Genomic DNA, 16,166 nt, shown 5'->3' with positions numbered 1-16,166 from the left:
TAACACAGAGTAACTCCTTTCCCCCAATTCACCTAACTCCTCTCTACTCTACCCCACACACTTGTTTAAAAAAACTTGGGCACCTCTGCTGAACCAAAGCACTAATCAATGAAGCCAGTCTCTCCCTGTAGAGCAGTGGTTCTCAACTGGTGGTGATTTGGCCCCCAGGAGACATTTGGCAATGTCTGGAGACATTTTTGATTGTCACATCTACAGGGGTGCTACTAGCATCTAGTGGGTGGAGGCCAGGGACGCTGCTAAATATCCTACAATGCACAAGACAATCCCTTATGACAAAGAATTATCCAGCCCAGATTGTCAGCAGTATACCTGTTGAGAAATTCTACTGTAAAGAAATTCTTGTATTAGCTTCAGTAATCTTTGGTATTTTCTACTCTGCCCCTATCAATGTTTTATTACTTCTGTGCATTAAGAGTTATATATTTTATACCCATACGCACACCAGTCAATAATCAATTGTTGAACACCAGATACGTGTCAGGCAGAGTTAGGCACTCCTAAGTTGCTCATAGTTCTATGAGGAAAACAGACAATATAATACCTCGTGATTGAAGGGGCTATGATTACATAAAGAAAAGGTGCCTGGGCTTCCCTGGTGGCGCAGTGGTTAAGAATACGCCTGCCAATGCAGGGGACATGGGTTCGAGCCCTGATCCGGGAAGATCCCACATGTCGCGGAGCAACTAAGCCTGTGCGCCACAACTACTGAGCCTGTGCCCTAGAGCCCACGAGCTACACCTACTGAGCCTGCATGCCACAACTACTGAAGCCCACGTGCCTAGAGCCTGTGCTCCACAACAAGAGAAGCCACCGCAATGAGAAGCCCGCACACCGCAATGAAGAGCAGCCCCTGCTCGCTGCAACTAGGGAAAGCCCACGCACAGCAAGGAAGACTCAACACAGCCAATAAATAAATAAATAAATTAATTAATTAAAAAAAAAAGAAGGGGTACCTAATGTAGCCCAGGATGATCTGCAAAGATATTTTGAAGGATTCTGAGAAGGAAGAGGCCTGAATTGAACCTGGAAGAATACGTAGGAGAAAGCCAGGCAAAGAAAGGGAGAGAAGCACGTTTCTCACAAAGGGCAAAACATGGGTCAAGACACATGGTTAGAGAAGAGGGCAGCAGCAAGTCCTGAAGGATGTCAATGTGCTGGCAACGATCAGATGGCCCTTAAGCTGGCAACTGGGAGTCCTTGAAGGAGAAGTTAATTGGGTAGAATGATAAGATTTAATTTTACAAAGGTCATACAATTTCTGAAATCCGGCTGAGAGCTAATGAGGGCCTGAACTAAAGTAGAAATGAGGATGAGTAAGAGGGGCCAATTGGAGTGACATTGAGGAGACAGAAAGGACAGGACTGGGGATGGGGTGGACATGGAGGTAAGAGATGAGGAAGTCCAGCATGACCCCCAAATTTCAGGTGTGGTACCACTTACAAGTCAGGGAAGGCAAGGGGAAGTTTGTGGAATGAGACAGAAAGTCAATTTTGGACGTATCTTTGTGTCATACAAATGTTTTCATTTATAAAAGTAGTATACATGTCTCTTACCAAAAAATTGTAGAAGAGAGAGAAGTATGAAATGTCCATTCACTCAGTGTTAAACTTTGGATGGAGTTTTGTTTTGTTTTGGCTGTGCTGCCTGGCTTGCGGGATCTCAGTTCCCTGACCAGGGACTGAACCCCCTCCACATCAGTGAAAACCCCCAATCCTAACCACTAGGCCACGAGGGAACTCCCATATTTTGGGAGGGAGTGGAGTTTTTTCCAATTTGTTCTATGTGGAAAATTATGCATTTTAAAAATACAATCATAGTGGGATGAACTGGGAGATTGGGATTGACATATATACACAAATATATATAAAATAGATAACTAATGAGAACCTGCTGTAGAGCACAGGGAACTCTACTTCACTTTGCTGTACAGTAGAAACTAACACAACATTGTAAAACAACTATACCCCAATTAAAAAAAAATGCAATCACCAATTTGGGTGCTTTATAGATGTTTTTTCCCCACTTCGTAATATATTTTTAAACATCTCTCTGTGTCATTGAACACCCTTTTACATTTTTATTGACTGCACAATATCTCACTCTATGGAAGAATCATAATTTACTCCACCATCCCTATTGTTTAGATTGCTTCGAGATTCTCATTTCTAGCAAATCATGTGTAATGCCATCACAGGGTGACTCCTCCAGAAACTGACAGAAATGCCACTTGAAACATAAGATACTTATTAGGGATTGACCCCAGGGAAGTGAAGAGGGAAGGAACAGCAATGGGCAAGGGAGATGTTGAACTATGACAGAGGCTGACTGCTTCTACAGACCTCATATCTACAGAAAGGGCCCATCAGAGTTGTCCTGAATTGGGTGGAAATGACTGGGCTTTTATAACCTCACTCAGTCACCAGACAAGGGCTGCTCTGGCAGGGGCATGACCTCAGGTGAGGCTGCGCTCTGTGGCCGAGGTAGACTTCCAAAGGGAGGTTTGGCCAGTGCATCTCTGTGTCCACTGCAGATGCTCATTGCGTGCATATATCTTCACTCATATCCTTAGGATAAATTCCCAGAAGTAGAATTGCTGCAGTAGAACGTGGGCATTTTAAAAACTTTTAATATTTATTGCCAAATTACCTTCCAGAAAGATGGGTCACTTTCTCCTACCAACAGTTCAGTTCATCACTAATATATAAGAACATGACAATTGTACTGTTTTATGTTTTTAAATATTGAAAGGCACCTCAAATTCTTTTGGAAAATAAATAATATCTGTGATGTTTTGTTATTGTGAATTTCATCTTTAACTCCTAAGGCAGGTTACCTTTCTCTATAGAGCTGTATAAATCTTTCCAAAAGGATAGAACACTCTAATGACTGATGGTAAGACACAGAGAACTGGATTTGGGTCTTGTGAGTTGCAAATCTGCAGCACTAAAGAGACAGAAATGGCTGGTGCTTGAGCTGACTTGAAACAGAATTTGCAGTACCCTATAGCTCTTTCCATGTGAGTATTTGAGCAAATAAATGAAATTCCCACTTATTAGGAAAAATCCATATTTGACACACTACTGTTAGAGAGAGACGAATGGGAAATAACCATCATTTATTAAGTGCCTGCTCCATGCCAAGCAATGCCCTTGGCTTTTACATACACCATCATATTTAATTCTCACAAGAACCCTTTGAAGTAGTTATTATCACCACATTTTTCAGGTGAGGAAACTGAAGCTCAGAGAATTTGGTAACTTGGTAACCTTAGTCATACAGGTTCCCAAGCCTGTGCACTTCTTGCCATCCTGGGCTGCTGCCCCCAAAGCTGTAAGTCAAGTGACACAGCAGTAGCTTTAAATGGTATAGTATATTTATATAAAACAACTGTAGTAACAGTGACTCTCATGAAGCTTGCAGAATGTCTGTCTTTCTACTGGGTTGGAAGTCCATAGGATTCACTGTCTAAAATTTTTAAATTTTTGTAACACTTATGATACCCAGCACATTACACATATAATGTGCTCACTAAATATTTAATAGAACAGGTCTTAAATAGCCAGAAAGAAATTTCTTCCTAGTTTCGTTTATCCTTTCATCCTCATTTTGGGTTTGTCCTGATCATGTTGTCGTCAGGAGGCAAAGAGATGATCCAGTCAATGGTTTCCCACTTTAGCAGGAACAACTGTGAGCTCTTCTAAACAGACCCACTGATTACAGACAACGCCAGTGAAAAAAGGGTTGGATGAAAATAAACATAACAAATAAACACCATCCTCTAGAAGTCACCCCAGTCGGGAGGGATGCTGGTGAAATCTTTATTCAGAAGTGTGAGTGAGTATAATCCAGCCTTTAGATCTAACTTCTAGGTAACAGGAAATAGTGAGGGAAGAGAAATATGTTAAAGACACCGCAAAGAAGCCATAAGACAAGTCTAGAAGTCGGCCTGGTTTCTTTTTAAGAAGATAATGTCATTCTAAAAAGGGGGAGGGGGTAGAGGGGGAGAGAAGAAGGAGGCTATACTAGGCTAAAAAAAAAATGCAATGTGTGGTTATTGTTTGAATTTCTGGTCTAAGTCAGCTGTAAAAGACATTTTGGAATCCATTGGAGGAATCTGAGTCTGGACTGGGCATATATTAATACTAAGTAATTAAGGTTAGCTTTAGTTAGGTGTGAAAATGGTAATATGGTTATGTAGAAAAGCGTTCTTTAAAGAACGAGATGTATATTATAATACTTAGAGATGAAATATCTATCTTTAAGTAGGAAATATGTATATTTTCAGCAGAAAATGTGATGAGGTAAATAAGGCAAAACTGGGTTTTCGCTATCCATTATACTAGTCTCTCTGCTCTTGACATCGTTTTGCATCATAAAGAGGATCAACCGGGGGGGGGGGGGGGGAAAGGGATGGCTTCCTTTACCGGGGTAAGAACCGATCTTTATCTTCTTCCAACAGTGACAACATCAACGTGTGGCCCGGATAGGGCTTCAGGATCATGAAGCGAGATTCCAGGGAGCCTAGACAGACGAGCAGGTTCCTTTCCGGAGATCTGATTTCTGTGGGAAAAGAACCCGCGTAAGGCAAGTCTTGAGCCTTCGACCCTGCAGTCCTGCGCACCTACCCAGGCCCCCTGCGGATGGTGAATAACCCGTCACCTTACTGCCCCCTAAGTGTTCCCAGGCCACGCAGGGTGGCGGGCGTGACGCTCAGGGTGAGGGCGGGAGAATGCTGGGTTCGCCTCCTCTCCGACCCTTCGCGGAGGGATGGGGCCTGAGTGGCAGGTATCTTCCACCTCACCCACCTGGAAGCGAAGCGGAGAGGGGCTGGCCCAGGCTGGGGGAAATGGGCCGCACATGCCAAGGCCACTACCCTCACCTGCCGCCAGGAGAGCTCCGGCCGCGGCAGGGGGCGGAGACCCGGGAGTGCGGACGTCCTCACCTGGCGGCGGGGCGGGCGCGCGGCGGACTCCGCCGGAGAGGGAGCGGCGCGCTGCGAAGTCGGGCCGCAGGTGAGGGCGGCGGGCCGGGCCGCGCTCCACGGCGGGGGACGTTTCTTGGCTGGGAAAAGGTGCAATTGTGAGCAGCTATTCCTGGTATGTCAGGCGGGCCGGGCGGCCGCGAGCCCTGGGGGCGCTGCTTCCCGGGGCCCCGGCAGAGGGAAGGCGGCCAGGCGGCCGGAGGCGGGAAGGATGCGGACAGGATGCGGGCGCGGGGGCGCATCTCCTCTGGGTGGGGGCCGCGGTCCGGCGGGCGGCGCGGGAGCGGGTGCGTGGCCCGGGCCACGGCCTCCTGGCGGACGGTGGCATCCCCTGGGCCAGACTGTCCGACCACAAGGGCCGCTGCGGCCGTGAGCCCCCGGGCGCGGCGGGGGGTAGGGTGGGGAGGACGGAAGCGGCGGCTGGGAGGCCGGGAGTGGGCGGCGGGGGTGCGCGGGGGCGGGGCATTCCAGGAGGGCGGCGGCCGCGCAGCCACTTTTGAAGTCCAAACAGTCCTCGGGGCTGGTGCCGCGCGCCGCCTCTGGTAGCCCTCTCCGCCTCCCGCGCTCTGCTTGGGTCTCCGCGGCGTGTTCAGGAGTTTAGAGAAAGCCGCGGCTTTAAGTTCTCGTGGGTTCGAAACTTCACCGAACTGCAGGGCGCAACAAAGGGTCGGAGAGCCCGGGCGTCTTGCAGCCGGCGAGAGGCCGGAGCAGTGGCACTCCCGCCTTTCCGCGCACCCACTATGTCTCTGTCTCCCCCTCTCCCCCTAGTTCTGGAAGTGATGGAGGAGGCGGAGGCCGACTGCGCCCTAGCGTTCGCCGAGGCCCAGAGATGGGTGGAGGTGAGTGCCTTTACTCCTCTTCTTTCCGCACGACTTGGCGGCCTCGCGGCCGCTCCCGCCACTCTGCTTTCAGCCGCCTCCCGGACCTTAGCTGGCGCAGCGCCTCAGGCTGGTTCGCTCAGCAGTTTGGGGGACTTTGCGAGTTCTGCGCCTCCTATGATTTAACGTCCAGCGAAGCTTAGCGCTGCCCTCCCCCCCGCCCCCCGACGGTCTCGCTGGCTTCCCCGGAGCTCCTCTGCCAGGACAGAGTCGAGAGCTTGGCCCCGCGGGTTTGGGGACCGCACATCTCTGTGGACCAGCCCACGTCCGCGCCAGGACGCCTGGGATGTCCCTGCTGGGCAGAGACGGCCCAGGGTCCTCGGGTGCGTTTCTTTGGGGTGGCTAGAAGTGGAAATGCCTGAAACGTACCTGCTTGGGCAGCGTATTGTGTGTTGTGTGGGAGGGCGGATGGAGGAGGTTAGACACCTGTGGCGCACCTGGAGAGATGCTTTCTCCGAGGCAGCTTCCGGAGCCCAGGGTGTGTGAGTCAAGGCGCGTACGTTTTCCAAAGTCGGCATTGAGAAGACCAAGATATCCTGAAATCACTCACTCAAGGGTTGTTAGTTTCCCAGCTGTGCCTCAGGGAGGAGATCTTCCATTCCCCTCCTTGCCGTTAAAAAGGAGATGGTCTCTTGGAAGTTCCTTGATCAACGCATTAGGGTTACGTTTGTCTGTAGAAAGTTAACACCAGGACTTCTAGCCGTTTTATTATTGGATGAAAAAGATGACTTTTATAATGATGCTAAAGAAGTCTTACGAGCAGATGTGAATCAGGAACCAAAAGTATTGCCTTTATCAGCCTTGCAGTCATTTAAGGGTTATTGATGCCACGTGCTGGTCTACTCAACGTATTTAAAAATTCAAATTAGGATTAAAGGTTATTCCATGGAAAAACAATATATTCAAGAATCTTAGAGCAAACAGTATTTTAAAACAATTCATTTATCCTTAAAGAAATAAATTATGTATGTGGAAAAAAAGATAAACTTTAAATGTTATGTTTTTCACGCTAAAGGAAAGTGAATGTATCATTACCCACTAGACAGTGGCGGGAGGTGGAGACGGGAGGGCGTCTAAGAAATTAGCTTTGCCATCTTTTTGTACTGGAACTTGAGCTGATTTGAAGGTGACTTAGAACGGTGTGAGGGGAGGGCGTGGGGAGGTTGGGAGAAGAATAAACAGTGTATTCTGAATTGAAATGAGAGTGGAAAAATTCCAGCAATGTAGTTAAGAGAAATAACTTCCCCCATTCATAAACCTTGAAAAGTCAAGGCTTCCAAAGGTAATTTTCCATTAGCAGTATGTGTACTGCATAATTTTAGAAATCAAACTTGCCCTTCTGTGTTTGAATGTTGGGACGGAGAGAGGGAGAAGGGAAGAAATATAGGGATACTTTCTTGGCCATACAGGGCTCCTTGTATCTGCAAGTTCTGTATTTGCTTCAGGGAATCTGTGAATGTGGATGATTTCACATCCTTTCGTTTTTCAGTATACAGATTTTTGAAATCTAAACATTCCTTTTTTTTTTTGTGATAGCTTGCTTATAATTGGAGACTTCTGTGAGAAATTTGTATCTAATAAACTCTGGGGAGGTGTGTTGTGATAAAAGATACCCCATGTGTTTGGTAAATGGGCTCATCTTCCCACCCCCATCCAACTCCACCTAAAAGTGTTTGTCAGCAATGATTTGGCAACTCTGTAAAGTGCTTTGTTCATCATTAGCAGAAAGCCAAATCTTTCTAAAGTCTTTGCCATATAATTTTAATATGGTTAACTCTTATGAAATTAAAATTAAGTGACTTTTTCCCCCTAGTGCCACAGGGAGCGAGGCAGTACGTTCATTGAAGATATGTGAATAATTTACATATTCACATATACTTTTGGTATACTTGGGACACTGAAGTGACAGCATTGTGTTCACTGTTAGGTTTATGTTATTTCTCCAGTTAGTGTCCAAATTTATCTGTCTCCTTAGCTTTGCCTTTATAACCAGAGCACATATTTTAAAATATTGCTCTTGCCAAAAGAAGCAGAGTGAATGAGTGTCTCATTCCACAACCACTTAACCCTGAGAACCCCTAATTTGAGGATAAAATATTGATTCCAAAGTGTATTTATAAACTATTTTGGAAAGCAAGGAAGATTATAGTGTAAATCTTTCTCCTGCTTACTAATAGCCTTACTCCATTTTTCCATTTCTATCCTACTTTCTTCTACATACATTGAAGCATAAGTGGTTCATTCATATATATATATATATTTTTATATATACACAGTACACATATATAAACATATATGTATTATTATGTGAATTATATCATTCATATATATGTATTTATATATATATAACACACACAAATACATTAATAATACTATAATATACATATTATATGTATTGTATGTAATATACATATAATATAATCTGCTACCTTTATTCTCAGCTGCAGCTTTGACCAGCCCAAGGTCAGAAAACTCCGATAACCTTGTAAATCTTTGAAAGATGACCAGAGTCCATGGCAGTATGTCCTTGCCATTTCCATTCTCCATCAGCGATTTTAAATAACTAATGTATTATTCCCACAACCAAAGTTAAAGTCTTAAATTTGTTTTGTTTTGGGAGGAGGAGAAAGGGTAAGGTGAGGGCTAGTGCTTGTTATTCTGCCAATTATTGTCATTTCATGACTTTTTGTTTATTTCAAATTGTTTCTTCAATATTTAAAAGTGTATATATACTTCTGGTTAGTTTCATATTTGAAATCAAAACATGTAGGAACATAACCTTTTAAGGTAATTCAACATTATGATACTGGATTATTATCTGGTTGGAAATGTGGTTTGGAATATTAATAATGTATTGAGCTAGTTTATGATTAAACACGGGTTGAAAGCCAAATAATGTAATGGTTTGAAGGCAGAGGCAGAGGGGAAGCTTGATTCTAGCAAGGTCATGGAGTGGGAGAGGAAGTGGTAGAAAATGCAGCCCGGACCCTCTAATTTTAGTCCTTTTCTTCAGCACCTTTTAATTTTCTGTACCTAATAGTTTCCTCTGTCCCTCTGTTTATGGAGCATTTAAAAACCTGTGATAAACAGACAAAATACCAATGAAATTGAAAACTGAGTATATTGCTCATTGCATTGGTTGGTCACCCATTCCAGTCTGTGACTTAATGTTGCTATCTAGGTTGACGTTTAAACACAGTAGTAATTTTTATGACTGGAGCGGATCAGGCTAACTTAATTCAACACCTTCCTGCTCACCTGCCCGTCCTGTTATCTCTGTGTTCGAAGTTTTCAGTATCACTGTCACCCTGTAGAAGGACCAAAGGGATGCCAACTTGAGCTCATTGCCATGCCTGGCACCAGAATATGAATCCTTCCCCAGTTACTTCCAACTGGTCTGTTTCTCCACCTGCCCCATTTTTGTCCTTTGGGAGTTGTGTGCTGGTCATCACTTTTGTTTGCCTTTAGTGCTAAATTTTTAAAGAATCGCACTCTGTGGGTCCCCCATTGATATTTACAAAATTTGCCTAAGTGGTTTCCCTCTTTCTCTGTAAACTGCATCCCTTCTACTGGTGGTTTCCAACCTGTGGTCTGGTGTGAAAGGGTTTGCTGGGTGCACTTGAATCCTCAGTGCATACCAGTGTTGTCTGTAGACTAAATGAAGGTCTCATGATTTGTACTGTTGCTTTTCAAATGGATGTAGAGCGACGTAAACATGCATTTGAAAATGTTACTGAATTCATAGAAGCATTTCTGGTAATTATATATAATTTCAATTAACAGATACTAAACTTGAAAAGACTCTGATGGTAAAACTTTGTTTAAAATTTTAAATGTTAGAAAGCAATTCTTACACTAGCTGTTGCAGTTAAAATTAGTTTTTCAGAATATAAACCTGATTTTGTTTTTTGTTGTCTGAGGAGCCATGAAAAGATTTTAAAAGCCTGCATTTACATTAAGCTGTGAAGTGTAGCATTCACAGCCCTTTACAATCTGGTCTCCATCTGTATATCTTTATTTTTGGCTCATTTTCTCCATCACTATTTGCATAGTTGCCAGACAGCATAGACATTAAAAGCACAGATTTGTACAGATATCCCCAGAACTTATTTATCTTATAACTAGAAGTTTGTACCTTTTGACCACCTTCATCCAATTCATGATGACTGCAATTAACACTGCTGTACAGTATATTTGAAAGTCACTAAGAGAGTAAATCTTAAAAGTTCTCATCACAAGGAAAAAAGTTTTTTGTAACTATATGAGGAGATGGATGTTGACTGACCTTACTGTGGTAATCACCTCACAATATACGTCAAGTTGTTAGGTGGTACACCTTTAACTCATACCAAGCTGTGTGCCAATTAAATCTCAGTAAAGCTGGAAAAAAAAAAACAAAACACCGTTTTGGAATCAAATCATTGTTCAAGTCCTGGCTCAGCTTCTTAAATGCTGTAGGCCTCAGTCAGTGTTCTTCCTTGAGCCTCCAGTGGTGCTTACGCCAGTTGAATGAGATGCTCACTGTAAAGGAATTAGTGCTCCCTAATCCTTGCTTGTGTTTCCCCGCCCCGCACAGGGTGCCATTTTCTCACCTCCAGGCTGTTGTGTGTGGAATGCCTGTTATTCCTTGTTTACCTAATATATGTTGCTCCTCTGCATTCTTCCATGCTTGGGCTCTACAGTCAAGCTTTATGTGAAGCCTTTTCTCGGCCACCGAGCCTCCACCCCACCCATTTCTTCCTTATCACTATTGCTTGTATGGATTTCTCTTTTTTGCTCTCTGTGGTGTAATTACAAACATGCTTCCGTATTAGACTAGGAGCTAACTGAGGGCAGGAACAATATCTTGTCTTTTGCTTGAGGATTTGGCACAGTGCCAGGTAAACACTTGTTGAGTGAATGTACTATCCTAAGGCTGGAGCTTTAACAAAACCTAAGGACCAGAACTCTTTCCTTCTCCCAGTGGAAATGTGCGTCAGTGTCCAAAGCTGAGCTTGTTGCTTTGGCAGTTGGTTGGGACCAGCTACAAGATACGCCTTCATCTGGGTGCCAGTGTGTACTTGCCTATTTACTCAGTATTTCCTCTTCTGCCCCAACCCTGTTCCTGAGTGATGTCACTCTACTCCTGCCTTTTAGTTACTGGTTTCCCTCATGGGGACTTACATTCAGTCGTTCTGTTTTCCAAAAAATGCCTGTGAAGTGCCTACTCTGTACCAGGCATTTGCTGGGCTTACTGATTCAACTGCCAATTCTTTAGTATCTTTCTAGGACCTCCAGACAGAGTGCACCCCATGAGGAGCAGACATGCAGACAGACCCTGCAGCGCCGTCAGATAATTGCTGTGATGGAATTTTGCCCCGTGTGTAGTGATGGCATTTGGGAGGCAGCCTGAGCTCACAGAGGAGGCAGCACTTGAGTCGAGGCTGGAGTGGGGCTAACACCTTTGCCCCCTGGGCTAGAGCATTGTGACTTTGTAATTTGTTGAGAGATCTTGAGATTGCATACAGCACAACTTTCAGGAGTTGCTTGGAGTAGTTTATTTATTTATCTTTATTTTTTATTTTTATTTTTTATATTTAAAAAAAAATTGTTTATTTATTTTTGGCTGCGTTGGGTCCTCATTGCTGCACGTGGGCTTTCTCTAGTTGTGGCGAGCAGGGGCTACTCTTTGTTGCAGTGCACGGGCTTCTCATTGCGGTGGCTTCTCTTGTTGCAGAGCATGGGCTCTAGGTGTGTGGGCTCAGTAGTTGTGGCATGCGGACTCAGTAGTTGTGGCTCGCGGGCTCGAGTGCAGTCTCAGTAGTTGTGGCGCTTGGGCTTTGTTGCTCCGTGGCATGTGGGATCTTCCCAGACCAGGACTCGAACTCGTGTACCCTGCATTGGCAGGCAGATTCTTAACCGCTGAGCCACCAGGGAAGCCCCAGAGTAGTTTATTTTTGTTCAGGTAATCTCTGCATGCAGTGAAATGCATAGATTTTAAGTGTAGAGTTGCAGGATATACCTTTTTGTCAAATGTATAGGCCCATGTACCCAGCACCCCAATCGAGTTATCGAATATTTTTACCACTCAAGAACGTTTCCTTCCAGAAGGGCACATCAGTCTTCACCTCTCCACTGTTCGGATTTCTAGCATCATAGATTTCTCAGGGCAGTTGTGAGCAGCCAAGGAGTGTCTTGATGTCAGTTTGTTTCTTTTTTCTTTATGCAGCATCTTACTATTTTTTAAACACATCCTCTTTATTTAGCAAATAAGAAAGGATCCTAGGACAGGAGGGGTGGCGAGAGTTGAGGGCGTTCACAGAATTCTCTTGGGAAGGAACTGATTCACACAAAGCAGAACCAGGGCAGAGATGCTGTTAGAATAGCTTGATTCCAGGAAGGGTAAACAGATATGACAAGGTATTTCCTGAGGAAGTGGGAGGATTGTAGCAGTGTCAGTCACTCTGGACCCTTCCAATGTACTGGTACACTGAAAGCTAGAAGTGGACCTCTTCTTAAAGTGGGGGAAAATACTAGGAACTGGTACCTTTAATAAAACAGAGTGTTCCTGAACCGGCTAGAGAAATGAACTCCCTGGGCCAAAGGAAATGAATGATTTTTTGGTTCTTGATGCACATCATCAAGTCACTCTGTGAAAGCTTTGTGCTAATTTGCAGCCATGAGCAGAGGCTGGGGGCCCCAGCCTCTCATTATTCTGAATTAGAAATTGTCATTTGCATTTAGAAATTAGAATTAGAAATTGTCATTTGCATTTCCCCTCTAAATAAATAGATGAAAGATGTACATTCTGCTTTTTCTTAGGTCACTAATGAAGTTAAATGTTTGTCTAACCGATGACTCATTGGGTTTTCTCCAGTGAGGAAGGGTGAAGCTGAAACAGGGAGGGTTCTACCTCCTCTAAATGAGGTCACAAAAGGCTCAGAGGGCCCCATGCCTGGTGAGGTAAGTCTCCAAGGTCATAGGCCAGGGTAGGGCCATTGAGGAAGCTTCCGCTGAGTTGTCTCACTTTGCTTTTGGGTTGTTTGGAGATAAGCCCGTTGAGTTCTGCACACAATTATGAGATAAAGAATGGAACAGTTGGCTGTTTTGAGGAATTCATAAAGCTTCTCCGAGGCTGAGAGAGGAGTAATTTCCCCGGTGTGTGGAAGGAAGTGTGCGATTCGTTCACCCCGTTGGGCCCTTGGCCTTCTGTGCGGTGCTCCAGGGCGCTCTGTCTCTGGACGCCCAGAGGGCTTTGGATGGTCAGGGATTTCTGCTGAGACTAACTGGCTCCTTTTATCTCCTCCTTCCTTTCAAAATCACTTCTCAACATAACAGCATTTGAGTTTTAGAAAAGCACTGGTTTTGAGAACGTTAGTTAAGAAAAACCAAGCAACGTCAGCACATTTACCCGACTCTCTTAGTCCGGAGAAATAGATTGCAGGTGAACTCTTTTCATCTGTTACATGTATTACCTGCAGATTGAATTGTCCATGTTGTTCCTGTGCCCTACAGCCCCTGACAGACAGTTCTCAGGTTCTTGCTGAACAAATGAAAGTTTTGTGTCCAGTCGAAAGGTTGGCTGATTTAAGTGATGTCCGTAGATCTCCTTAAATCTGTTAGTTGTCAAAAATGTATCTGAGCCGGAGGAAATGAAAAACTATGTGTTGTACCCGTGTTTACCCTTTCCAAAGGTAATTGTCGGGTATGTTTCTTTAAAAACACTTTTGATGTACTCAGAGCTCTTAATAAGGATGGTACCTGTCATGTATGCACAGCTTTGAAAACAGGTTTAGCACACTCACTCTGCCACTTACAGATGAATCGCCACACGGCCCCATAATCAGCCTTTTCAAAGACTGTAAAATCCTCCCTGATAGGCTTCTCAAAGCCTGGTTCTAATTCCCGGGTACAGGATGCTCAGTTTGGTGCTTACGTGTGTTTAGATGATAGTGGGCAGCCCTAGACATCACATCTGTCTTTAAGTACCTGGGGAATTGTCTTAAGGAGAGAGGATAGAAAAGTCTTCTGTGGGCTCAGAGGGTAGAACTGGTAATAACTGATTGGGCACAGTGAGACTTTTGGCTCAAGTATTTTAAAGACCCTTCTATAAATAAATAGCTGTCCTACACCAGAATGGACTGACTTGAATGGTGGGTTACCTCCTAGTGAAAGTTTTCCAAGAGTAGGTAAGTAACTGACAATTAAAGCAACTAGTATTTATTTTTTTAACTACGTGGAGGACATGTGGTTAGAGCATCATACCCACATGCTCTTATAATGAAGGACTATTATTACCCAAATATGTGTGTGTGTGTGTGTGTGTGTGTGTGTGTGTGTTTCCAGATGAGGAAAAAGAAGGGTGAGAGGTAAAATAATTTGCTCAAGGAAACACTAGAACTAGTAAGTGGTGGTTGGGGATTTGAACCCAAGCAATCTGACTCTTAATCAGTATACGCTGTTGTTCAAGAGGGACACCGGTCGGTAAATCGTGGTGAAGGATTTATAAATCAGGAAGAGAATGGGCTGTCAGTCTTCATTCCATCTAAAGCTGTTAAGATTAGCTGCTTTCTGTTTATGACAAGTCCTCCACACACAACAGGTTCTGTCTTGTGATGTTAGTGCCTGGAAAGCTCATGATCAAATATTATGTAAGCTACAGCATTGCTAACAGACACTCTTGAGTAATTGCAGACTTTAGATTTGTATGTTCTGGTGTATTTAAGTGCTCCATAAACCCTTGAAAGTGTTACAAAAGGGAAACATGGTTATGTGATGACACTGAGTTATACTTTGCACTAGAGTAGAAGATAAATTATATCTAACTAGTTTCTTCTCTAAACAATTTATAAAATTCCCAATTTTTTCTCTTATACTACCTGATTTTAAGTAGTACATGGTATACCAGAAATTGTACAGTCTGTTACTGTATAGTGCTTCGAAATATATGTCATATTTTTGATGAGGATACCTTCTAGTTAGTGTTTTAGACCTGTAAGGACTGAAGCCAAGATCATGATCAACGATTCTGCATTCTTTTTTTTTTTTTTTGATTCTGCATTCTTGACTAGATTTAAATTTGACTTAGGTGTCTGAGCTGGGAAGGAAATACCTGATTTATTTTATTATATCACCATTTCGTAATATTCAAAGGAAGGGTGGTTGTTACCAACCTTGTTACAAACTTTGATTCTGGAATGTTTTCTCATTAGAGTTTGAAGTCTCTCATTCTACCTGAGGAAGGAGAAAATAAACAAGCATTTTACCTTTACTTCTTGAGTGGTGTCTAATCAATTTGGAATTTTACCCTATTGCCTGGAAAAATATCGTCCATCTATCAGTAGCGTCAGACATAGTTGCCCACACCTTCCTTCTTGAAACATTTCCTTCAATTGCCCTCTGGGTTTTTCTCCCATTTAACTTGATATTTCTGATTTTCTTTTGCTGAATCCTAATTATTTGGGTAAATATTAGAGTGCCCTGGGGTTCATTCATCTTTCCATGTTGTCTCTTCTTTGTCTACAGCCTCTCCCTTGCGGGTGTTATCAGATCCATAGCTTTGTACACCTTCTGTGTGCTGATAGCTTCCACATTTATATTCCTGACCCCGACATTGTCTCTAACACCCCCCTCCTATATGTATGTGTATACACACACACACTCTCTCAAGATTTCCAGTTGTAGGTCAAATAGGCACGTCACACTTTGTTCAAAACAAAATTCTTAGTTCCTCTCCCTCCCTACCTCCCACCTACTCATCCCCTCAATGTTTCCCATTTTAGTAAATGGCACCACCGTTCACCCACTTGCTCAGGTTCCCAACTTCGAAGTCACTGTTGCCTCCTGTTTTTATCACACCCCACATCCAGTCTGTCAAGAAGTCCAAGTGGCTATATCTCCAGATACACCCAGAATCTGACCACCTCTTACCATGTCTATCATCACCTCCCTGCTTCCAAAGTAACAGACAGGTTCCTCTTAAAAAAAAGTGAACCAGAGATTGTACATTCAACTCTTGCCCTCTCTTCCCTCCACAACGGCTACCATTACATTGAGAATAAAATCTGAATTTTTAACCCATGGTCTCCAGGTCCCCACACGACCTATTGCCTGTTTGCCTGTCTCCTCTCTGCTCCCACTCTCCATCTTGCTTGCCATGTTCCAGTCATCCTGGCTTCCTGCTATTCCTTACATGTGCAAAGAAGGTTTTTATTTTAGGGCATTTGCATTGCTGTTCCTTCTGCATGAAAGCATTTCCTTCACCTATTCAGATCTCAGCTTAAATGATACCTCCTCCTCCCTGTCTC

General features: G+C 43.8%; 1 protein-coding gene and 1 long non-coding RNA gene across 22 annotated transcripts in view; one reads left to right on the top strand and one right to left on the bottom strand.

Annotated features, from left to right (window-relative positions):
* Nucleotides 1–3,117: 3,117 nt before the first annotated feature.
* LOC309647483 lies at nt 3,118–5,100 on the bottom strand. Its single transcript, XR_014256070.1, has 2 exons — nt 4,964–5,100; nt 3,118–4,581 (listed from the first exon to the last, which is right to left on the bottom strand). It is a non-coding gene; the product is annotated as an uncharacterized lncRNA (long non-coding RNA).
* Nucleotides 4,985–16,166, top strand: part of LMO7 (LIM domain 7) — a 195,668-nt gene continuing 184,486 nt past the window's right edge. For 15 of the 21 annotated variants that reach the window (XM_082434758.1, XM_082434759.1, XM_082434757.1 and 12 more), the window contains exon 1: nt 5,771–5,841. In XM_082434758.1, the coding sequence (XP_082290884.1) occupies nt 5,782–5,841 (60 nt within the window). In that variant the 5' untranslated portion in view covers nt 5,771–5,781. Of the gene's footprint in view, nt 5,118–5,482; nt 5,842–16,166 lie in introns of those variants that run through there. The other 6 variants (XM_082434764.1, XM_082434761.1, XM_082434763.1 and 3 more) reach the window with 3 other exon arrangements.

Source organism: Balaenoptera physalus (genome assembly GCF_965194825.1).
Source record: "Balaenoptera physalus genome assembly, chromosome: 18".
Taxonomy (NCBI): domain Eukaryota; kingdom Metazoa; phylum Chordata; class Mammalia; order Artiodactyla; family Balaenopteridae; genus Balaenoptera; species Balaenoptera physalus.
This window is presented reverse-complemented; position numbering and strand designations above follow the sequence as displayed.